Source organism: Lissotriton helveticus, chromosome 1_2 (genome assembly GCF_964261635.1).
Source record: "Lissotriton helveticus chromosome 1_2, aLisHel1.1, whole genome shotgun sequence".
NCBI classification, from domain to species: domain Eukaryota; kingdom Metazoa; phylum Chordata; class Amphibia; order Caudata; family Salamandridae; genus Lissotriton; species Lissotriton helveticus.
The window spans coordinates 212826207-212851103 of record NC_136058.1 but is presented as its reverse complement, the minus strand read 5'-3'; the positions used below and the strand labels follow the sequence as shown (position 1 = coordinate 212851103).

The window sequence follows — 24897 nt, the reverse complement described above, 5'->3', positions numbered from 1 at the left end:
TTGGACAATGCCCCACGGAGCTTTGATATATATATTACCTACTGGCGGTCGCCAGTAGGTATATATAGTTAGGATTTTTTCCCTATGGGATTTTTGAAAATTCTATGTCTAATAACTTTGGTGTTTGTGGACGGAATTGGCTGAAATTTTCTGGAAAATGGAACATTTTGTTTCTGAGCAGCCCTTGAAAATTTGGGGGGGGTTTGTCAAGGGGGGGCGAGAAAAAAGGGGGGTCCCAAAACATGTTTTTAACATTGAGTTTTCCATAGGGCGGTTGGCCTCACTTTTAGCCCGAACGGCTGAATGGATTTGCACGAAACTTGGCAAAATTGTAGGGACTGGTAGCCCGATGTGCCTTTTGTAGGTCTCAATATATGTGCTCCAGTGGATTTTGAGAAATTAACGTTTAAAAAAAGATATATATCTGTAAGCGCGCTCCGGTCCGCGCCCCGGTTCGCGGACCGGGGCGCGTACTGGAACTTCGCGTAGCGAAGCTGATTGGCTCTCTGGTGTCTGTCAACATTCTAAACAGTCCGTAGCGGCCGCCATCTTGTCTCTCGGTAGGATTGAGAGACAAGAGGAGGCCAAAACAAAGGGGGAAATGACCATAAGGGGGCATAGTAGATCCTCCCTGACCCCCTAGGTTTAATGTGGAGGCTTTAAAAGGGCCCCGCGGGGCAAAAAAAAAATAATTTTTTTTGTTTTTTTTGCGTGGGTAGCGCCCGGTACGCGAACCGGGAAGCGTTCTGGGCAGCGTACTACAATGAAAAAAGAATGAGAGACTTTTCAAATGCAGTATGTTAATTGATTGTTGGTTTTGTTGATTATTTTTTATTTTCTTTATTTTTTAAGCATTTTTTTTTATTGTGATTGTGTTTCATAATTTATTAAACTTTCTAACATTTCATTGTCAGAAATTTCATAATTATCATGGAATATACATTGTAGTCTCTGAGGGTGTAAAATGTCCTCATTTGCAAGGAGGTTATCTACTGCTTGTACACATTGCAGTAGTTCATTGTCCCAAGTTTCATCGAAAAATTCTATGTCAATTTGATCAATTGTATCAATCAATTCTTGGCTGCTCTCTTGCAGGTCCATTTCAAAAGAAACTTGGTTTTCGCCTTCCATTTTGCCTGAAATTTGGATTAAAAAAATATATATTAGTAGAGATAGGGCAATGTTGGGAATAATTTTAGATAGGCATTTTTTATCAGTGAATTTATCTTTGGGCAGTGTATAGTATCAGAGTGGAAGTAGGAATTTAAAAAAGTGTATGTGATTTAACGTAAGTAAATTCATAATTATACAAGAGAAGCCTAACTCCATCCATAACTATAACAGAGAAGTCTCTCTAAATCTATAACTACTACAGAGGGATAGTATATATCTATCAGAAAAAGTTTACCATATTAACTTATAGTGCACAATATACTTCAGTTTTAAAAATAAAAACTTACCTTTAGAAAGAAGTTGAAGGAATTAGTGAAAATACTATTGAAATGTACAGCAAGAAGTAGTAGTCAAAATGGCTGTGTTTTCTTCTCTTCCTTTATATATATTCAGGTATATAACCAATGAAATGTCAGGTAAAAAAAGTAGAAAATGAAAGTAACATTTTAATTGGTTGTCAATTCCAACACTTCAGATGTGTTTTGTGAAGTAATTTACCTCAGGGTATTTAGAGAGGTCTACAGGCTAAATGACTAAATGGAATTCCAATCAAATTTGTGAAAATGGTAGGGATTGGTATGTAGTATGAGCTAATCTATATTTGGTGAAATTGTCTCCAGTGGCTTTTCTGTGAACTACTTTCCCACCTTTTTTGATGGTGCGCTTCCCAGGGAGCGACCCGGTACGCGAACCTTAAGCGTTACGGGAGTCCACCATTTTGTGTTTCGGTCGAATTAAGATACAAAATGGAGGGCAAATAATGTTCAGAATGGGTAGAAGGGGGCACGGTAGACTTATCTTGACACCCTAGGTTTTGTGAGGGTGGCTGATGAGGCTTATATGTGCGGAAAAAAACCATTTTTTTTAAAAATTTCGCGAGGTTAGCTCCCGGTTCGCGTACCGGGTAGCGCCCCGGGGAGCGTACTTTGTTGAAAATTAGTGAAAAATGTTAGAGTAAAATAATAATTGTGAGTGATTAGATGTAGGGTAGCTCTGAGAAGAGCTTTTGGGTTTATGGTACATTTAGGTACTTATAAGTAGGTACCAATGCACATTCTTAAATTCAGAGTGAAAACTCTGTTGCCCTCATCTGAGAAGTGAACTCCATCTCCTCTGTAGATATCTTGCATGTAGTAACGCAAGTTATTGTTGTACAGGGAGCCCATTCCATGGTCTCTCATGTAAGCTGAAACAGATTTGTTTACATGCTTCCTCGACTTCTCAATTTGTGGACAAAATTGGTTTGACCACCTCCATTTCTGTCTTTGGCATATATTTGAATATACCAAGGCAGTCTGAGGAAAAAGTGCCATCAATTGCTCAAAGGTGTCCTTTAAAAGCATTTCCAGACCTACCCCAGTCAAAGTGCCCAAGTCATTACCTCCACAGTGCACAATTAACAGGTCAGGTTTGGGCAAATGCATAAAGGTTTTCACCAATGGTATCAATTGGTGACATTTTAATCCTCTGTGGCCAAACCACTTAATTTCCACATCTTGTAAATTGAGGTTAGGTAAATTCCTGTTTTCAACGTACCTTTGAGCCCAGTGAATATAACTATGTCCAACAATCCAGACAGAAAACATGGTGAGAGAAGGTTCTCCTGCAGTCAGATGAAGTGTGGCAATGAAATGGCAGTTGAAAAAATGAGAGTTTAAAATGAAAAAAACTGTGGAGTTTCTGTGTTCATGAAGCAGTAACAGTGATTGGTGGATTTTGATTGCTGAAAACAGAAAGTTAGGGTGCACGGATGTGTTCTTTGAAAGATGTATTTTGAATGGTCAATAAAAAATCATTAAATGAAAGAATGCACTGGATATGCAGGTGCACTGAGAGTTCAGAGTTCAATTGCAACAAAGTTGTGTGAACTTGCAAACACCAGAAGTCTTCCAATGAGGTGGTTGCCATGCAGAAAAGGCATGAAATGGCAGAGGGGGGAAGGGTTTTCATTTTAAAAAAAGTGAGGGAAGAGTTTTGATTGGGTGACATGAGAGATATGTGTGAAGATTTACAGCATTTCTGTGCTTTTGATAGCTGCAGACTCTGGAGTGCATACCTTTTGCTCTGCTGAAGACAAATTGGTGTGTTTCTGAGACTGTTTTCAAACTCAAAGTATTTGCTAAGGTGAGAAAATATTTCTTTAATTTAGATAGAGAATAGTGTGCTTTAAGGAGAAAATTATGAATTATGTGGCGCAAATTGCTTGTAAATATGATCCCACATGTGCATGGAAAATTTAGATTTTGAATGTTTGTGTTACATAGCCATGTTAAAAGTGATACAAACATGCTGCAAAGGCAATCAAAAAACGCTTTTATGTGTCTTAAGGACATTTTAAGTAATTTTCCCATGTGCAGTGTTTTGAAATTATGATTTGAAAATCGTTTTTGGGGAAAAGGAATTGTTTTTAAATTTATGACAAGGACATAATGGTGTATGCTTCTTTATACGGCAATTGACTGTCCCTGATGTTATTTTTCCCATTTTAATGTAAGACCTTTCTCTGTGGCGCAAGTTGCTTGTAAATATGCTCCGACCTGTGCATGGGAAATTTAGATTTTAAATGTTTGTGTTACATAGCCATGTTAAAAGTGACCCAACCATGCTGGAAAGGCAATAAAAAAACACTTTCATGTGTCTTAAGGACATTTTAAGTAATTTCCCTGTGGGCAGTGTTTTCAAATTATGAATTGAAAATCGTTTTTGAGGTAAAGGAATGTTGTTAAAATTTATGTGCGCCATATGCCCACAAATTTCGTTTTCAGGGGTGCAGCAGGGTGTTCTTGAGACACCCCTGCACCTTTGGAAAAATTCCTAATTTGCGATGAGCTAATTGCTAATCGCAAATTGCACCTTCATTCCTATGGGCCTCCTGCTCCATGGAAATGAATGGGTAATTTGCAATTAGCAATTTGCTCATCGCAAATTAGGAATGGTAAAGAATCGCTATTTATTCCTTAAAATTCGCTATTTTGGAAATGCAAAATAGTTATATGATACATATGGCGGTTGATGTCTAACAAGATAAGAAGCTTAGGGATACATTTATGATGACTGGCGCAATGAAGTGGACATCACTTACTTCATTGGTAGAGCTTTACATGTATTATGTCCTCTGTATTCTTCATCAAGCGTAACTTTAATCTGCAATCCTGAGTAGGCCTCACCTTAAACAAACCTCTGGATAGGCCACACCTTATTGTCATCCTGAATTAATCATTTAAAATGCTAGGGACAGATTTATGATAGGTGTATGCCTCTTTTGCGCCACTTACAAAACACTGTCCACGGGGAAATGACTTAAAATGTCCTTAAGACACATGAATGTGTTTTTTTAAAGCGTTTGCAATTTTTTGGGGTGACTTTTAACATGGCTATGTGACTCAAACAGTCAAAATCTAAATTCACCATGCACAGGTGGGAGCATATTTACAAGGAATGTGCTCTATGGGGAAAGGTCTTATAATGTAATATGGGAAAAATGACATCAGAGACACTGAAATGCCTTATAGAGAAGCATACACCATTATGTCCTTGTCATAAATTTGCAAACCATTACTTTTCCCCAAAAACGATTTTCAAATCATAATTTGAAAACACTGCACATGTGGAAATTACTTAAAATGTCCTTAATTCTTAAATTTGCTATTCCTTATTTTGCGATTGCACTGAAGGATTTGCAAATTTTGCGATTCCTTAAATGCAATGTATCAAACAAAAAATATGTAAAAAATGATATTAAGGATTTGGAAACTACCACCAACTTCTAGTTTGTGGTAATTTGCGAATTCTTTTCAAAAAGCATTTTTTTTCCAAAAAACAAAAGGTGCCATATGACGCCTATACATGTCCTTAGGGCATGTATGTGTGCCATATGCCCCCAAATTTCTTTTTCAGGGGTGTAGCAGGGTGTTCTTGAGATACCCCTGCACGCTTGAAAAAATTCCTATTTTGTGATGAGCTAATTGCTAATCGCAAATTGCAACCTTCATTCCTATGAGCCTCCTAGCCCATGGAAGTGAATGGGTAACTTGCAATTAGCAATTTGCTCAATGCAAATTAGGAATGGTAAAGAATTGTTATTTATTCCTTAAAATTCGCTATTTAGGAAATGCGAAATAGTTTGATGGTACATATGGTGGTTCATCTGTAACAAGATAAGAAGCTTAGGGATACATTTATGATGACTGGCGCAATAAAGTGGACATTACTTACTTCATTGGTAGGCCTTTACATGTATTATCTCCTCTGTATTGTTCATCAAGCGTAACTTTAATCTGCAATCCTGAGTAGGCCTCACCTTAAACAAACCTTTGGATAGGCCACACCTTATTGTCATCCTGGATTAATCATTTAAAATGCTAGGGACAGATTTATGATAGGTGTATGCCTCTTTTGTGCCACTGTGCGTCACTTTTATGATGCAGCGGCGGTGCTAATTTGCAATTAGCAATTTGCTCATTGCAAATTAGAAATGGTAAAGAATTGCTATTTATTCCTTAAAATTTGCTATTTAGGAAATGCAAAATAGTTTGATGGTACATATGGTGGTTCATCTGTAACAAGATAAGAAGCTTAGGGATACATTTATGATGACTGGCGCAATAAAGTGCACATTACTTACTTCATTGGTAGGCCTTTACATGTATTATCTCCTCTGTATTCTTCATCAAGCGTAACTTTAATCTGCAATCCTGAGTAGGCCTCACCTTAAACAAACCTTTGGATAGGCCACACCGGTAAACACACATTACAACGCATTTTTTACAACGCACTACCATTACAACGGAACTTTTACAACGCAAATACTATTACAACGCATGTATTTACAACGCATGTTTTTACAACGCAGGTACTTTTACAACGCATACCATTACAACGTAAGTATAGGTAAGTATATAATTATATTTAAAATGTTATATGTTAGGTTTTTTTTAAAGGGGTATTTTTAGGGTTCAGGGTCATTTTTGGGTTTTTGGGTAAAGGGGTATTTTTAGGGTTTAGGGTCAGTTTTGGGTTTTTGGGTAAAGGGGTATTTTTAGGGTTCAGGGTCAGTTTTGGGTTTTTGGGTAAAGGGGTATTTTTAGGGTTCAGGGTCAGTTTTGGGTTTTTGGGTAAAGGGGTATTTTTAGGGTTCAGGGTCAGTTTTGGGTTTTTGGGTAAAGGGGTATTTTTAGGGTTCAGGGTCAGTTTTGGATTTTTGGGTAAAGGGGTATTTTTAGGGTTCAGGGTCAGTTTTCAGTTTTTGGGTAAAGGGGTATTTTTAGGGTTCAGGGTCAGTTTTCAGTTTTTGGGTAAAGGGGTATTTTTAGGGTTCAGGGTCAGTTTTCAGTTTTTGGGTAAAGGGGTATTTTTAGGGTTCAGGGTCAGTTTTCAGTTTTTGGGTAAAGGGGTATTTTTAGGGTTCAGGGTCAGTTTTCAGTTTTTGGGTAAAGGGGTATTTTTTGGGTTTAGGGTCAGTTTTCAGTTTTTGGGTAAAGGGGTATTTTTAGGGTTCAGGGTCAGTTTTCAGTTTTTGGGTAAAGGGATATTTTTAGGGTTTAGGGTCAGTTTTCAGTTTTTGGGTAAAGGGGTATTTTTTGGGTTCAAGGTCAGTTTTGGGTTTTTGGGTAAAGGGGTATTTTTAGGGTTCAGGGTCAGTTTTGGGAATTTTAGATAAAGGGATACAAGAAAAAAATAAAATAAAAATAAATATAAATTAAATTAATTAAATAAAATTAAATTAAATTAAATACAATTACATTAAATAAAAATAATTTAAAATAATATACAATTAAAAAAATTATATATACTTACCAATACTTACGTTGTAATGGTATGCGTTGTAAAGGTACCTGCGTTGTAAAAAAATGCGTTGTAAATACATGCGTTGTAATAGTATTTGCGTTGTAAAAGTCCCGTTGTAACGGTAGGCGTTGTAAAAGTATGCGTTTTAACGTCATATATCCGGCCACACCTTATTGTCATCCTGGATTAATCATTTAAAATGCTAGGGACAGATTTATGATAGGTGTATGCCTCTTTTGTGCCACTGTGCGTCACTTTTATGATGCAGCGGCGGTGCTAATTTGCAATTAGCAATTTGCTCATTGCAAATTAGGAATGGTAAAGAATTGCTATTTATTCCTTAAAATTCGCTATTTAGGAAATGCAAAATAGTTTCATGCTACATATGGCGGTTCATCTGTAACAAGATAAGAACCTTAGGGATAGATTTATGATGACTGGTGCATCACCAGGGATGTGTCAGTCATCCTGCGCCGCTGTTCCGCCACCCATGGTGTGCTGCATTTAGAATGCGGGGCATCATGGGGCAAAAATGGCACAGATGCGTGATGTATCTGTGCTGTAAAGGTAGTGATTGCTGGAGTTGTATCGCAAGTGCGATGCAGCTCAAGCAAGGCTCAGGGGTGCCCCATCTCCACAATGTGGCGTCAAGACCTATGCCTGCTTAAAGCAGGCGAAGGGTTTTGACGAAGCTTTCTCCTATCTGATTGTAAATACGGCACACCATGGGTGGCAGAGTAGTGGTGCACGTTAACTGGTGCATGCCTGGGGATGTGCCATTTAACATAAATCTGCCCCTTTACATTTAAGTATGTGCAGGACACACAGAGTCGGTGAGGCTTATCCAAGGTTAAGAAGAGATGAGTCCTGTTCACTGAAAATTTAGACATAGTCTTCACCTGCTCAGCATTGCTGGACATGGCTAAATAATAGCTGCAAAATATTACTCTTGTTAAACAATTTTACTATTATAATCTCTGAGATTTGTCTCTTACTCTGCAACATCTCATTGTTGTTATCTTTCTTTAAAGATAAAGACAACCTCAACATGAGCGACAATCTGCAATCAGTTGATTTTGACCTCATCATTGAACTTGTAATTGAAACATCAGTGGATGTTGATCCCTTGGATGATTTAAATCCTGAGGATGAAGAAGAGCGTGATGAGGATGCAGATTTGTCCGAATTATATGACATAGGATGGGAAGCTGACCTGCTTGAGCCTATGGAAATATAAACATTTATTTTTAAAATTTATAATTAATAAAAAGTAAAAAGGTAAACCGTTTAATTTAAAAATAAAGACACCTTCAAAAGCAGGTTATGTGTAGTGTCTTCAATAAAATATTAAAATATGCTCATAAAATTAGATCAGATTCACATATAAAATAGCACAGGTAACATAAATATAAATGTCATTTCTTTTCTGCTATTTCTGTATTGTAAATTTGCAAGGACTAAAAAATCTTCTATTTAAAATGTCAAGTAGTGTGTTAAGTTTTTGATCACTGTTATTGTTTTACTGTTTGGTAATAATGGTTAATAACATTTTTTATTATATTTTACCACAGATTCAACTGCAGATCATTTCAAGATTTCACCATGCCAACAATAGAAAGACAGAGAAAGGCTGCAAAACGTCAAAGACAGCAGGTGAAACAAAATAAGCAGCAGTCCTCTAACAAAAAGATTTGTCAAGTCACGAACAATGCACCGGGTAAGAGCGCAAAATATTTCATAAGAAATATGTGTAGTAAAAAAAATATTACTACAGAAAATGTTTCAGTCCATAAAACGAGAAGGAATTCAAATGGAAAGGAAAGGCCAATGAAAAATGTTACTGCTAGAGCAAGAGATAACTCTGTGCATGATAGTAGAAGGAAACAACAGTTTAGGGAGATTCGTAAACGAATGTTCCGCAACAGGATAATTGGCAATTTGTTAAAAAATATTAAGAAAGGTCAACAGAAACTGGTTTTTTATAAGAGAAAAAAAAGTTGAGAAAGTTATTGATCAGGCATTTGAAATTAAACGTAAGTTATTTATTTTGATAATCAATAGAATTAGGAAGCTAAACAAGGCAATTTATGATTTCAAAAGAAATAGTAGATGGAAGAGAATAGTTAATCGTAGTAATTTTTGTGAAGTTTTTTCTGGAGAATGGATGCATAGTTCAAGCTGTGAGGCATTTTTTAATGAGGAGAGTTATTTCCAGGATAATGATTTGGTGCATGCAGTTGACACCAGTGGTCGTGCTTATGAAGTGAAAGATGGTTGTCCAGTTGAAAAAGAAAAACTTGTGACAACAGAGGCAGAAGAGGTGTTAGGTAATGAGGTTTTAGGAAGACGTGCTAAGGGTCCTGTGTACACCTGGAAGTGTAGTAGTATTTGCAGTGTGCGACAGGATTCCATCAATTTGCTTTGTGATTTTGTACGGTCATTTAATAAGAAAAGTTTGAAGCAGAAAATGATGTTGTTGCAAGAATTAGATCCTTGCAGAGTGAGAGAAGTGACAGGTTTGCATGGTCATTCACTGGCTTGTCTTTCCAGGAGAGTATGCCAGAGTGTTTTTCATCATTTCAGGATGCTAGCAGTGCATCATAATAAAGTGAGGAAATTAGTTAGAATGTTGTATTATGCTAAGAGTCCAGCAATTATGCTTAAACAATTATGCGCTGCTCTTTTGCATGGTTCTGAAATAGATGTGAAGAATATATGTGAAGAAATTGAGTTTTGTTACTTTGGAAGTAAAGAGGAGAATGTTGAAATTGACCAAGAAGAAGCGGGTAATGTGGAAGATAGTGTACAGGTTTCCAGTACAGATAATTTCCAGAGGGAAATTGCGACGTTTCAGGTCAAATCAAGTGAGAGGCCAAATTTCACTTGTGTGTGTTGTCGACGCACTTATTATAAGAATCAGACTAAGTTAGTGGATTTATATGCAAAAAGTGAAAGGGAAAATATTAGTGAATGGAAGGCTTTCGCAACATACTTGATGGTAGAAAATTGTTTTGATTTGGGATTGGATCAACGTGTGTGTACTTATTGTTTTAACAAAATTTTAACTCAAAACCAGATGCCTGCTAGAGCAGTTCATAATAATCTGGAATTGATTGAGATTCCTTCTGAATTGAAGGATTTAAATACTTATGAATCTATTTTGATTCAAAGTATCCATCCCTTTCAGGCTATTGTAAGAATGGAGCCAAAGACAGGGAAATTGCCTCCATCAGATTTACAGAGAGGATTAAAGGGAAGAGTTGTTTATTTGCCTCTAGATTTGAAGAAAAACATTAACACAATTGGAGTAGAAAAAGTGGAAGAGGAACCTCTGGTTATCTTAGTTAATGGGGTTCCGACAAAGAATAAGAAAATATGGCAAGATTTAGTAGATGTTAGGAAAGTTAAAAAGGCAACATTGTATTTGAAAAAAAATAATAAATACTATAAGAATGTATATGTTGCAGAAGAGGAAGTAAGTGAGGAAGAGGATAGCGATTTGTGTGCTGGTCAAATTGAGAAAGTAGAACCCTCTACTAGTGAAGAAATATATGAACATTATAGTGTTCATCCTTTGCATTCCAAGGAAGTCATGGGGAATGCTATTGAGTTGTTTCAAATGAAACAAGCCAAAGGGAGTCCCATTAGTGTTTGGGAGGAAAGTTTGGAAGCTCGGTGTCTCCCACAGCTTTTTCCAACAGGTCAGGGAGGAAGATATGATGAGCGACCTCATCAAATTCCTGCTTCTGAATACCGGACTTTGCGATTGTATGCAGGAGATGCTAGGTTTCGACAATGCATTCCCTATTTGTTTCATCTCCTGTTTGAAAGCGATCTGTCTGGACTGTCATATGCAGTGAACCACATCTTGAAAAGTGGTATACACATGCAAAACATCTCGGCAAGTGACTTTATGGATAAAGTCAATGTCCAAGACAGTATTTTGGATTCTCACCTGATTAATCTCATGGCGTGTCAGCGTGGTACTAATGAGTACTGGTACCGTCGTCATGGTGATTTAAAATGTATGTTGAGGAACTTAGGTACTCCCACATGGTTCCTCAGTCTGAGCTGTGCCGAGTATGGCTGGGAAGACTTACTTGAATTTCTACGAGAGGCAAATGCTAACGTAGATAACATCGAATTCAAGACACCCGGAGAACTGTGCTCTTTGGATCCAGTCAATGTATGTAGGTACTTCAATCATAGATTTGAAGCTATGATGTCTTTCATCATGAATAAGAAGAATCCACCTCTTGGAGAGGTGTTGGATTTCTTCTGGAGAAAGGAGTACCAAGCAAGAGGTGCTCCTCATATACATATGTTGCTGTGGATCAAGGATGCACCTAAATTTGGAACGGATCCAGAAGACTCAGTGATGAGTTTCATCCAACAGTATTCTACGTGTGCTGTTCCAAACGCAAAGGAGAAGAAAAGCCTAAGAGAAAAAGTTCTGCGTTTCCAAAGCCATCGATGTGGAAAGTACTGCCGTCGTAAATTCCGAAACAAGGACAAGTTCTACACTAAATGTCGTTTCGGCTTTCCACGACCGGTGATTTCTAAAGGAAGAGTAAACAGTTTGATGTCTTCGCTGCGACACAATGTCATGAAGAAATCACCTAAAAACACTTACAATTTGAAGAGGAACGAAGAGTCCAAGTACATCAACGACTACAACCCGGTGATTTTGTCCATGTGGAATGCTAACATGGATATACAGTTTGTGGCTGATAACTGTATGGCTGTGGCTCGGTATGTGACGTCTTACATCACCAAAAAAGAGAAGACAGAATTGAAGGATATGTGGGAGGACATTTCCCATGAAAAGAGCCTCAGCAAGAAGTTGTACAGTTTCAGTCTGAAGATGTTGTCGCATCGAGAAATCGGAGCGTACGAATGTTCTGACCGGTTGTCTTCAGCAAGTCTCTATGCCAAGTCCAGGAGTATCGTTTGGGCGAGTCTTGGTCTTGCAGCAACGCGTAATCGAGTTCTCAAACCTGTGCGGGAAATTGAGTATTTGGCGGAAAAGGAGCCAAACAGTACCGACATTTTGAAGACAAACATGTTGGATACATATTATCCAAATCGAAGCAGTCACCTCGAGAATGTTTGTCTGTATGAGGTTCTGCAAAATTACATATTCAAGAGGAACATCAAAGAAGATACTGAGAAAAGAGTGTATGCTGTAATAGGAAGTGAGGGATGTCTGGTCAAGCAAAGAAAATGCCACTTGGTAAACCATCGAAAATTGAGTGGCGAATCTCCTGAAAAAAAGGAGTTTTTCTATTTAGCACTTTTGCAACTTTTCAAGCCTTGGCGTGCAGAAGAGGAACTGCTTGGAGATTTCCTCTGTTACGAAGACTCTTTCAATGCCGCCAAGGAGACCATAGAATGTCCTGCTTTTCCCAAATATGTAGAAATGTTGAATGCGGAAATTGAGCAGGAAGCAACGATTGCAGCCGAGATTGCCAGAGACAGTTCTCAGGACAGTCAGAGTTCTGCTTCATTGAGTCAGGATCCACTAGGAGGACCTGTTATTGAAAATGAAGCTGCCACTGCTATGAATGAAGTGGAAAGAGCCATGGCACATGCTCAAGAGGATGCGGTTAACTTAGAAGAGTTGGAAAGACAACTCAACGTTGAGCAGAGGAAAATATATGACGAAGTTACCATGCAAATTGATCATGGATTAAGTCATGATAAGAAAGAGTGCTCATGTACGTCGTTGAAGCCTGTCCGACTGTACGTGAGTGGAGAAGCGGGAACTGGAAAAAGTTTCCTCATTAAAGCAATTTCATGCTATTTGCAGGAAAGGACAGAGTCATCGCTGTCTTGTGTTGTCACTGCTCCAACTGGACTGGCAGCACATAATATTAAAGGGATTACTTTACATCGTTTACTGATGCTGCCAGTGGAGCATGACAACAAATTACAATATCACAAGCTATCTGGAGATGCTTGTTTTGAAGTTTCAAGAATCTTGAGGAAAATGAAACTTCTTATCATTGACGAAGTAAGCATGGTTTCCAATGTCATGCTTGCCTTTGTGCATTTGAGGATGCAAGAAGTTCTCAAAACAGAGTATGATGTGTTATTTGGTGGCAAACACATCATTGTTTTCGGAGATCTTCTGCAGCTGACACCAGTGAAAGGGCAACCTGTGTTCAAAATGCTCACGCATGAAGATACCAGGAAGTGCCTAGGCAGCATTGGCAACGTCAATATATGGTTAAACTTCAATTATGCTGAACTGCATGAAAATATGCGTCAGGCGAAGGATGAAGTTTACAAGACTATTCTACAAGATGTTAGAATTGGAAAAGTGACCGAGCATGGGAAAGAAGCTTTACATGCACGATTACTGTCAAATTTATATCCAGAACAAGATGTTGTGCCTGAGAATATTTTTCAGAAAATTACTGAGAAGAAATCTGGAATATGTTTGATGCCAACTCTTGCAGAATGTGCCAAATTTAACAACAAAATGTTGCATTTAGAAAAGCAAGAGATTGTGAAACTGGAAGCTATTGATAGAGTAGAGCATATGGGATCAACAATTATTTTGTCTGAGAATCTGAAAACAAAATTGGATTCATTAGAGAAGAGTATATCTAAAACTGCAGGTTTTGAAAAGACTCTGAATGTGTGCTTGAACTGCCGTATAATTTTAAGAAGGAATTTACATGTTGAAAGAGGTCTGGTAAATGGATCAATGGGTAATGTTGTTGATTTTGTGAAATACAGAAATAGAGATGGAATTGAATTTTTAAAAATTAAATTTGATGGCATTGAGGAAGTACAGCTAATTGCTCGTTGTTCTGCTAGATTTTTGCTTGTAAAAGACTTATATGTTCGCCGTAAGCAGTTTCCTGTTTGCTTGGCATATGCGGTGACAATTCATAAATCGCATGGTTTAAGTGTAGACAGTGCATTGGTGAATATTGGCAGTTCTGTGTTCAAAGAGGGTATGGCATATGTGGCATTGTCACGAGTTAGAACTTTATCGGGATTGTACTTGATTGAGTGTGATGTCACAAACATTTGTGCGGATCTAGATTGTGTTAAGGAATACAATAGGTTAAGAAGAGAGTATGCGCCACATTTGCCTCAGTATCCTTTGTTTGAGAAACGTGTGGTAGGCCGGAAACGAAGAAATGAGAACAATACTGGGGAGGTTGTAGCAAAAAGACAAAAAGTCAATGAACCTAAAATTACAAGCAGAAACAAAAAGGATTCTGTTGAAGATGTTGTTGGTTTTCAGTTTGAAAACAGTTCTGGTGTCAACTGCTATGCTAATGTAGTGGTTAATGTTTTGTTTTCTCTAAAAAATGTAAAAGAAGAGATTGTGGTCAATTCTGATCAAAGATTTTGCAGTTTGTTAAATTCTGTGTTAGAGAAATGTACCACTGATAGAAGAAACATAGAAAGTGTGTCTGAAATTCGAAATCTGTTAGACAGATGTTCAGGCCAAACACAATTCTCTCAAAATATTCAGCAAGATTGTCAGGAGTTTTTAATGTATATGCTTGATGTATTACATGCTGAAGGTGTAGATGTAGATCAGCTGTTTGGGCTTTCTTATCAATGGCAGCATGACTGCGAGAACTGTATGGTATCAAGTACTACTAGTGTAGACTCAGAAAGATTTATATATTTAACTTTGCCAGACAGTAAATCAGTTTCCTTTAATAAGCTAGTAAAAGCAGCTGATCACAACATGGAGTGTAGCCAATGTAAATCTGAAATGATGTCCACATTATTTATACGAACATATGGCCAGTATGTCATTTTAATGTTCCAACGATGTAGGCCTGATGGAACAAAATTGACAACTTTAATTAAAAATTTTGTAGCTTCGCAGTTGTCAATATCAGGAAGGACTTTTGTAACTGCAGCAATTATATATCATGATGGCCCTTCAATAACATCAGGACATTACACAGCTTATTTAAAGTCTAGAAATGGCTGGTCATTCTGCAATGATTCTGTTTTCATTTTTTTAAAAAAAATTGCCGTATGACCTTAAAAACTCTTACCTGGTGTTTTTAAAACCAAAATTTTAGGGAAATAATCTCGGGATGTGCTCTGTGGAATTTCAAGAAGTTCTAATGGCTCCTACACAATTTGGCCTTGAGGATAAGTGTATTTCAGAGACATAACTTCTAACCATAGGACTGGACATCATGGAGAAATATGTGCACTTTGAATGAGTTCAGAAAAACTGTTTCTTTTTATAAGCTAATTGAAGCAGCCAATCAAAACATGGAGTAGAGGGAATGTAAGTCTGCAATGCTGTCTACTGTTTTACATTGCTTTGTGATTAAAAGTGATGTAGAGAATTAAATAATTGTAGTAGTCATAGAGGTAGTGTAAGTCTGCTTCATAGTAAGCAGTATCAGTGTCATAGGAAATGTAGAACATGACTGAGCAAGAAGGGGAAGATATTACTATTCCAGGATTGTGAAAATGATCTTCAACATTTTAATTCTGAAAGTTGCGGAAATGCCAAATGACGGGATTGGCTTACAAGAAATCCAAGAGTTATAAATGGCTCTGACCAGATTTGGCCTTGTGGAAACTTGTGGTAGAGAGCAAGAAGTCATTTATTGCATGTAACGTGTTTTTAAAAACGATGGAGATTTTCTTTCAGAAAGTGGCGGGCTGAAAGTAATAACAGCACAAAAGAGTGTAAGCTGTTCATAGGACATCCTTGGACGTCATGGAAAGTAAGTTAACTTTAAGGAGTTCTGAATTTTCATTTCTTATGTTGTATGGGTTTTTTAAACACAATCATTTTGATTGTGTTTTTTTTTCCCCGCTGTTATATGATGAATACCTTCAAGTCACTGTTTTTAGTGAATTTTGATACATTCTGAGAACAGCAAAAATAAACCATTTAACATGTATAATTAATTCTGTACTGTTTGCATTTATGATGTATATGTAGAACTGTGTAGGAGGCATGGAGAAGCTGAGGCTTCTGTAAGTGTCAAAGTTGTTGCATGCAGTGCTGCACTTCTGCGTACTCTTTCATATGATAGACTACATCTGCACAATGAGATACCTAAGCAAAGGAAACACAAGTGATGTGATTGTGAAATGAGCAAAATAAATTGCACGTATTTCATTTACATCACCTGTGTTTCCTATCATTGCGAATCACATTGTGCAGATCAAGTTTAGGTCTGTCCAGGGAAACATAGGAGGTTTGAACTTTGTTGAAGAGTGCAGTGGACATGACTCACTTCATTGGTAGACCTTCACATGTATTATCTCCTCTGTACTCTTCAACAAGTGTAAATCTCATCTGCAACCCTGAGTAGGCCTCACCTGAAACAAACCTCTGGATAGTAGACATCTTATTGGCATCCTGAAGCAATTATTTAAAATTTTAGTGTCTTGCGACACTTTTCTGAAACAACAGCAATGCAAAAGATGCACCATGTTTTAAGATAGGCCTCACTTCATCTGCATCAAGATACTGTTAGTTTAAAATGTATATCTTTAGGACTGTGTAGGGGGCCTGGAGAAGCAGAAGCTTCTGTAAGTGTCAAAGTTGTTGAAAAACTGTTTGTCCTTCAATCTTTTCCCTTGTCTTTTCTAATTTTTAAATACATGTTTTAATATTTTTCAAATGTTTGTTCTCTCTTTCACAGATTGAAAGTATAAAAACAAAAAGTGAGTAAGTTAATGACAATTATAAGGTAAATGTTTTGTACTCTTTTCGTTACATTTCTATCACATTCACCTACTAGTAGTTTGACAGCTTCATTTCTTTAACCCTCAGTTTCCTGCCTTTGCTACTTCCCTCATTCCTTTCTCTATTACCTACTTACTCAACTCCTTCCACTCTTTTTCTCAGTCCCTCTCTTCTCATAGTTCCTCACTCTTGTTCACTCACTGCGTCTCTATTACTCTTAGTGTCTTTGACTGATCACTCTATCACTACTTGTTCATAATGCTTTCTCTGTGTAGTTGAAGCACACTAAGGGGAATATTATGAACACAGCCAATAAAATTATTGCTCTTTTTATTGGCAGAAAACTGGTGCAAAAGTGGTTTTAGTGGCAGTTTTCTGCCACAAAAGCAGCTTTAGCGACACATTTCTGCCAATAAAAGCTGCAAAACCTTTATTGCCTATGTTGATGATATGGCTCTATGTTACTTACATTTCTTTGCTGTTTCAATTAATCTTTTTCTGTTATTTTTTGTTTTCTGTTTTCTATTTTTTCTCTCTGTTATTCCTCATGTTTTAATCTTATTTTGAACATTCACTCACATTCTCCAAGAAACTCTTCTTTGTTAATGTTATACTCTCTTTTTTTTTCTTTCACTTCGTTATCTATTTTGTTTTTCACAATTATACCCTCTTCTGTCTTTTCTTCGGTAAATAGATCTATTAAACAGTATCTCTCCTTTACTCCCTATAGCTGTCTTTCTTTTAACATCACTCTCTGTTTCCTTTCCTTATACTTACACTTTTTTTTTTTTTTACTTTTTTTTGGTTAGCTCCCGGTCCGCGTACCGGGAAGCTAACCCGGAAGCGAACCAAAAGAAATAGAGCTTGCCAGAGTGCTAAACATTCTAGCAATTTTTTTGGAAAGGGAAGGTAGTTCTGAAAAGAACTTTTTTTTTTATATTTTTGTTGTTTTATATTTTTTTTTTATTTTTTGAACATTTTTTGTTTTTTTTGTATTTTTTGAACGATTTTATATTTTTTTTGGGTTTTTTTGGGGGGGAAACAACAAAAAACAGGCGTTGAAAAGGGCTCAACAGGAGCAAAAAAAATTACTGGGGGCGGTTAGGGCAATCATGGTGTTCATACGCCAGGTTGAGTGCATTGATGCTCATGTTGCCACAAGCTAATAATGCACGACAGTGCATACATAAGTGAATCATGTGCCCAAAATTTTCTTGAATATTTGGCACAGTTTCCCGTGCCTCTTCTGGTGTTAAAGAAACCGGTATTGTTGGTCTGGCCACAGGAGTTGGTCTTGGATTGTCGTGCATATCCCTTAATTCCGCCCGGCTGTAATTTAGGGGATGTTTCCTCGTCATGTGCCTGTGCATTGTATGATTTCCAAAGCTATATTTTTTGTCCGTCCCTCTGGACAATTGTTCCTTGCATATCAGGCAGGTGACATACCTCGCGTTGACTTTTTTTTGGCCACGAGGTATTGAAAAAAACTGCCAGATGAAACTGGCTTTCTTTCTGGAAACCCGGGGCAACTCTTCTAAAAATTGTGGTTCTTCTCCCTCCTCATCCATTTCTTCCTCTTCCTCCTCAGTGTTGGTCAGGACCTGGGGAGGTGGTCCTCTCTTCCCATGAGGAGGTGGTGGTGGTGGTGGGGGTCCACCAGCTGAAGCTACCAATGAAGCCATTTTCCAACAAGCAAAATAGGTCTTCCTCTCACAATGATGAAAGTCAGAGTGAGGAAAGAAGGAGGGGTTTTCATCATTTGGGAAAAAACAATACTTCTCAACCAATGAAAAGTGTTATTTTTAAGTCACCTGACCTAGCCTTCCATCATTATGAAACCAAAAGTGAAATGAACCAATGAAAAGTTTTATTAACAAGTCACATGACCTCTCACGCTCATGTTACGCGCTGCGGAACGCTCCCCGGTTAGCTTCCGGGTCGCTAAGCTTCGCGCCCCGGTCCGCGCCCCGGGACACTTCCGGGTGCGCTAACGCGATACGTCACAAGACGCATTTCGCGGCAACGCGATACGTCGCGCTTTCGCGCCGTGGATCGCTTCCGGGGAGCTGCGTTTCGCGCCTCGGTCCGCGCCCGGGGCACTTCCGGGTGCACTAACGCAGTACGTCATAAGGCGCATTACGCGGCAACGCGATACCGTCACTATGTTGATTTCTTACCGGTTCGCGGACCGGGTCGCGGAATTAAATTGAGCTAACGGGAAGCTTCCCGGTTCGCGGACCGGGAGCGAAACAAAAAAAATATTTAAAAAAAATGATTAATAAACATATAAAATATATTTTGGGATTTAAAGAAGAATACATTTTACAGCTATAGATATTAGCTTTTAAAAAACCAATGAAATTCACTGAAAAAACCATAGGTTATAGACCATATATAGTTAGGAATTAGCATTTACAAAACTTTGCAAATTCACTGAAAAAACCATAGGTTATAGACCATATATAGTTAGGAATTAGCATTTAAAAAACCTTATTTTACTCACACAAAACCATTGAAATTCCATATATAGTTAGTTGTACTAACTATATATCGCGCACCCGCAATCCACTGCTGATCATGTCACATATTACATCATTCATGACATGGTCAGTGACATCACTGATGACATCACTGATGACATCTCAAATGACATCACTGATGACATCTCAAATGACATCACTGATGACATCTCAAATGACATCACTGATGACATCACTGATGACATCTCAAATGACATCACTGATGACATCACTGATGACATCACTGATGACATCTCATTTGACATTACTGATCACATCACTGATGACATCATTCATGTGATAATACGATGAACCTCTTCAGACTCTAATATAACCTTAGATACAATCAGTGTAAACAGACACTCATAGACTGTCACTCATCCATGGAGTTATTCAGACACTTAGTCAGTCATACAAAGAATCAATCACACCTCCATTTCCTCAACTATACAGTTATACACACCTTACTTATTCAAACATATACTAAAACATATTTACTCACTTATACAATCCTGGATACAAGTTCACAATGATCCATACAGCCACTCACACATTCACTGGCTCTTATGCACAGTTATTTATATATGTCAACTCTCACATGTACTGTATTTTACATATGTACTTACTTTAACATGTAGCAGTGAGATATCAATTCACTCACCAATACACTCATGCACACAGTCAACTGCCCATACAGCTGTTTCCACATGCACTTTTGAACCCATACATCTAGTCAATCAACTGCTCACACATCTATGCAAAGAGTCATACACCTCCCAGCCACCCACACACACACTCAGTCTCCCATACAAATGCTTGGGCAACCAATCAATAACCCATATAGTTAATCATATAGCTACTGATCAACACATGCAGCAGTTTACAGAACAACAGACATAATTATGCACAAATTAAGACAGTTTAGTCACTAACCCATGCACTCAGTGAGACACATTTAATCAGTCACTCATACAGTCAGTCATGCCCCTACTAAATCCTTCATCCAGACACTTATACATCCACTCAAGACATATTTTAACTTTACAGAAAAATACAGTCACTGGATGTTGTCATCAGTGATGTCATCAGTGATGTCATTTGAGATGTCATCAGTGATGTCATCAGTGATGTCATTTGAGATGTCATCAGTGATGTCATCAGTGATGTCATTTGAGATGTCATCAGTGATGTCATCAGTGATGTCACTGACCATGTCATGAATGATGTAATATGTGACATGATCAGCAGTGGATTGCGGGTGCGCGATATATAGTTAGTACAACTAACTATATATGGAATTTCAATGGTTTTGTGTGAGTAAAATAAGGTTTTTTAAATGCTAATTCCTAACTATATATGGTCTATAACCTATGGTTTTTTCAGTGAATTTTCAAGATTTTGTAAATGCTAATTCCTAACTATATATGGTCTATAACCTATGGTTTTTTCAGTGAATATATATATATATTCACCACAAATGCCCCTTGCATTAGAGAGTCACACACGATGTCCTGCCCTCCGGCTTATCCTTGCAGTCAGCTTACGAAGTGCGCGTTTGTTTTGCAGCTTGCCTACGCGTTTCAGGGTCACAGCCCCTTCTTCTTGGGCGGCGAGTCAGCACACAAGAAACCAGCACATTTTACTTCACGAACTTTATTAACATGCCTACCTAATGGGTGTGTCCGTTTGGCGCCCATGGCATTGTGGGGCATGTAGTTCAATGTGCCAGCGATTAATCCAGTTTTCAGATAGTTCAGGTGTATTTTCTCGCTATTATTGTTCTTTACAGTCTCTTAGTGAGTGCACACTTGTAAGGCTGGCTAATGTGCATTTTGGAACATCGTACCGGTTGCAGGCTGAAAGTTCAGTTCTGACGGCTTCAACCAGCTGGGACACTCTTTTTTCTCAGCCGGTGACGGTGCCCTCTCCCACGGCTGAGGACCGCCACGTAACTTATTCACCACAAATGCCCCTTGCATTAGAGAGTCACACACGATGTCCTGCCCTCCGGCTTATCCTTGCAGTCAGCTTACGAAGTGCGCGTTTGTTTTGCAGCTTGCCTACGCGTTTCAGGGTCACAGCCCCTTCTTCTTGGGCGGCGAGTCAGCACACAAGAAACCAGCACATTTTACTTCACGAACTTTATTAACATGCCTACCTAATGGGTGTGTCCGTTTGGCGCCCATGGCATTGTGGGGCATGTAGTTCAATGTGCCAGCGATTAATCCAGTTTTCAGATAGTTCAGGTGTATTTTCTCGCTATTATTGTTCTTTACAGTCTCTTAGTGAGTGCACACTTGTAAGGCTGGCTAATGTGCATTTTGGAACATCGTACCGTTTGCAGGCTGAAAGTTCAGTTCTGACGGCTTCAACCAGCTGGGACACTCTTTTTTCTCAGCCGGTGACGGTGCCCTCTCCCACGGCTGAGGACCGCAGCGTAACTTATTCACCACAAATGCCCCTTGCATTAGAGAGTCACACACAATGTCCTGCCCTCCGGCTTATCCTTGCAGTCAGCTTACGAAGTGCGCGTTACAGAGACTGTAAAGAACAATAATAGCGAGAAAATACACCTGAACTATCTGAAAACTGGATTAATCGCTGGCACATTGAACTACATGCCCCACAATGCCATGGGCGCCAAACGGACACACCCATTAGGTAGGCATGTTAATAAAGTTCGTGAAGTAAAATGTGCTGGTTTCTTGTGTGCTGACTCGCCGCCCAAGAAGAAGGGGCTGTGACCCTGAAACGCGTAGGCAAGCTGCAAAACAAACGCGCACTTCGTAAGCTGACTGCAAGGATAAGCCGGAGGGCAGGACATCGTGTGTGACTCTCTAATGCAAGGGGCATTTGTGGTGAATAAGTTAACACATGAACTATCATGACAAGATAATAAGAGATAAATAGTTATTGTTTCAACCCTTGTAGCAGTAGGATGTATTCACAGATGTATTTGGACGGTGAACAACTTTATGTACTGATGTTGTATAAATACAATGCAGCATATTTATTAAGAGGAGACGCAGCACAGCAAAGCAAGTCACCTTGCTGCACAGTGTGACAGGAAAGGGCAGGAATGTGCCATATTTAACATAGTACGGTGCAGTCCTGCCTTTTCCATAGCATTAGCACACAATGTGCTGCCTAGCGCCAAAGGAGGCACCCTAGGACCATGGCCTACACCATGGTGTTGCGTGGGAACACCCACGCACCATCCATGGAACTCCTACCTGGGGCAGAGTAACGCAACACAGTGATTTGTGATGCGTTGTGTTACTTTTGATTTATCTGCCACTCAGGGCCATGCAAGGTGGCATTCAGTGACTTGATAAATCGTATTTAGTGGTTGTGTTGTGCAAGCACCCCATTGCGTGGTGCAAGTGCAATGCAGCTACTTGAAGAACAGGGCTCCAATGATCTGGCAATATTGTGAAAGAATGGGTGATTGTGCAGCATTCCATGGGTTTATTTTAAATCTTATTCCTCCAATTGTTTTCATAGGTGCTGAGTTTCCATGGTGGAAGAAAACATATTTCTGGATTTGTGGCTTGTCTATGACTCCCACAGTGAAATTAACTAAAGAACAGCAAGCAGAATTGGACAAGAAACTAACCAGCATAGTGGAAAAGCCACTTTGGAGGAGAGTTTGTAATATTAATATGATCATCCTTCTGACTATTAATATTTTTCTCTGGGGATATTTTGGATGATAAGCTAAATATACAAATTATGTTGCATAACAAATTCTTTTCACATTTTACCCATCATTATTCATGGACTTGAATTCTTGGGGCATGATTCACAAAGGTAAGCTTACTTTTTCAGGTAAGTTTACGGTTCTTTGCAAGTCACATTGGGCTGGATGAACGACCATTAGTTTAGCGAGTTGCAAATTGCGCAAAATTATGACTTATAATTTGTGACTCTGTAAACGTAATGTACAACAGTGTCTCCCAAATTGCATGCCTCATGAATATTAATGAGGCTGTCACAATTTGCTAGCCCATTGGGAATGGCTAGTACTCCCAGGAATGGTGACCTGCTGGGTTCAGCAGACCACCATGTCTGGGACTGCTTTTTTAATAAAACAGTTCTTTTTAAAAATGCACCCCATTTTCCTTAAATGAAAACGGGATCCATTTAAAAAATACAAATGAAACTTTTCTTTTTCATTTGTCTGTTATGGTTCCTGGGACCACTGCCTGCTCTTACAAAATATTTGCAAACACATTCACAAAGGGGAAGGGGTCCCCTGGGGACCCCTTCATGTTTTGAGTGGCTTACCCCCTTTTGAAATGGTTGGTAAACTGCTATTGTTTTACAAATGTGGTTGCAAAACAATCATACATAGGATTGAGGCTCTTTCTCAGGAAGGGACGCCCTTGGCACACCCCTTCCTAATATCGAGTCGCAAACCTTATTTTGCGAATTGGTAAAATTTACCGATTCGCAGAATGAGGTTTGTACATAGCCATGCCCTAAATTGCAGTCGCAAACGGGCCGATTTCCCATTTGCAACCACAATTTAGGGTCGCACATCTAGCCCAAAGTGATTTACGAGTAGTAACTTTCCAAGTGCAGAGTCTCTGCACATAAACACTTACATTTTTTATGTGCGGATACTCCGCTCTCGTAAAAATACTACTCTTAAATCCCTTTTTGAATAACAAACAATTGTAAACTTACATGTAAGACTAAGTTTACCTTTGTGAATCAGATCCTTGTTGCATGCTTGACTTCACTGTATTTGTTTTGTTAATGTTTCTTTACTCTTATCATTATGTACTCATCTACCTTGACCACTTCTAAAGGGGCCATCCAGTGAATGATGTTATAGTAGATCTCATAACATCAGCAGGCATCATCAAACATATAAACATTTGAGAATTCCTATTGCTGGTGATTGTTAGAGATGTAGGACTAGCAAATATAACTCTTTTTGCTCTATATTAGATGAGCTCTTTAAATGATAATGTATGCTTTACAGTACACAATGTTATCTTCCTACTTTAGAGGAAACATGCCATGGAAGTCTATTTTACAGTAAAACTCTCCATTGTTTGGGCTTCAGAACCTCATAAACTCAATATTTTAAACCAAAATTGCTAGAAGAATCTAAAGTAACTCAAGTGACAACTATGTTTGTGGAATGCAGTCAACAATAGGAGCTCTTCCCTTTTTGCAGTCCTGCCCTTGAGCATTCATTTTTAGTTGAAACGATTTGCCTTAGAAAGCTTCACTTTTTGGTATGTGAAAAATTCTTTTAAATGTGGACCATGTTGTATAAAGACTGTATAGAATAAATTACCAATTGATACGACTGAATATGTTGAATTTTTCCACACTGACCGATAGGGTGCACATATTTGTGAAGGACAAATTGAAGTGTTAAAGATGAATTACTGTTTTATTGATGCACTTTGTTGTAAGTATTAAAATAGTAACAAAACTGTGTTTTAATTATTGGTCAATCTTTATAAGGGCCTTGGGTCTAATAAACAAATTTAATAATAACTATGCCAGTTGAAAAACGTTGCCTTTGTTGCGTAACTCATCATTTATATACAATAATTTTTCTCTAATTTAATGTTCTAGGGAATGTGAGATTGGAGACAGGGCCTGGTCCCATATCCAATACTCCTTATCAGCATCTTCTTGTGTATTAATGTATACAATTACATTCATTCAGAAAACTTTATTTTGGTTCGATTAAAC

At 38.3% G+C, this 24897-nt stretch overlaps 1 protein-coding gene across 1 annotated transcript in view; it reads left to right on the top strand.

Moving 5' to 3' along the window:
* LOC144799863 (sodium/glucose cotransporter 4-like) overlaps positions 1 to 24696 on the top strand; it is an 807114-nt gene extending 782418 nt beyond the window's left edge. The window contains exon 14 of the mRNA XM_078671455.1: positions 22684 to 24696. Within this exon, the coding sequence (XP_078527581.1) occupies positions 22684 to 22892 (209 nt within the window). The 3' untranslated portion in view covers positions 22893 to 24696. The remainder of the gene's footprint in view (positions 1 to 22683) is intronic.
* The last annotated feature ends 201 nt before the right edge of the window (positions 24697 to 24897 follow it).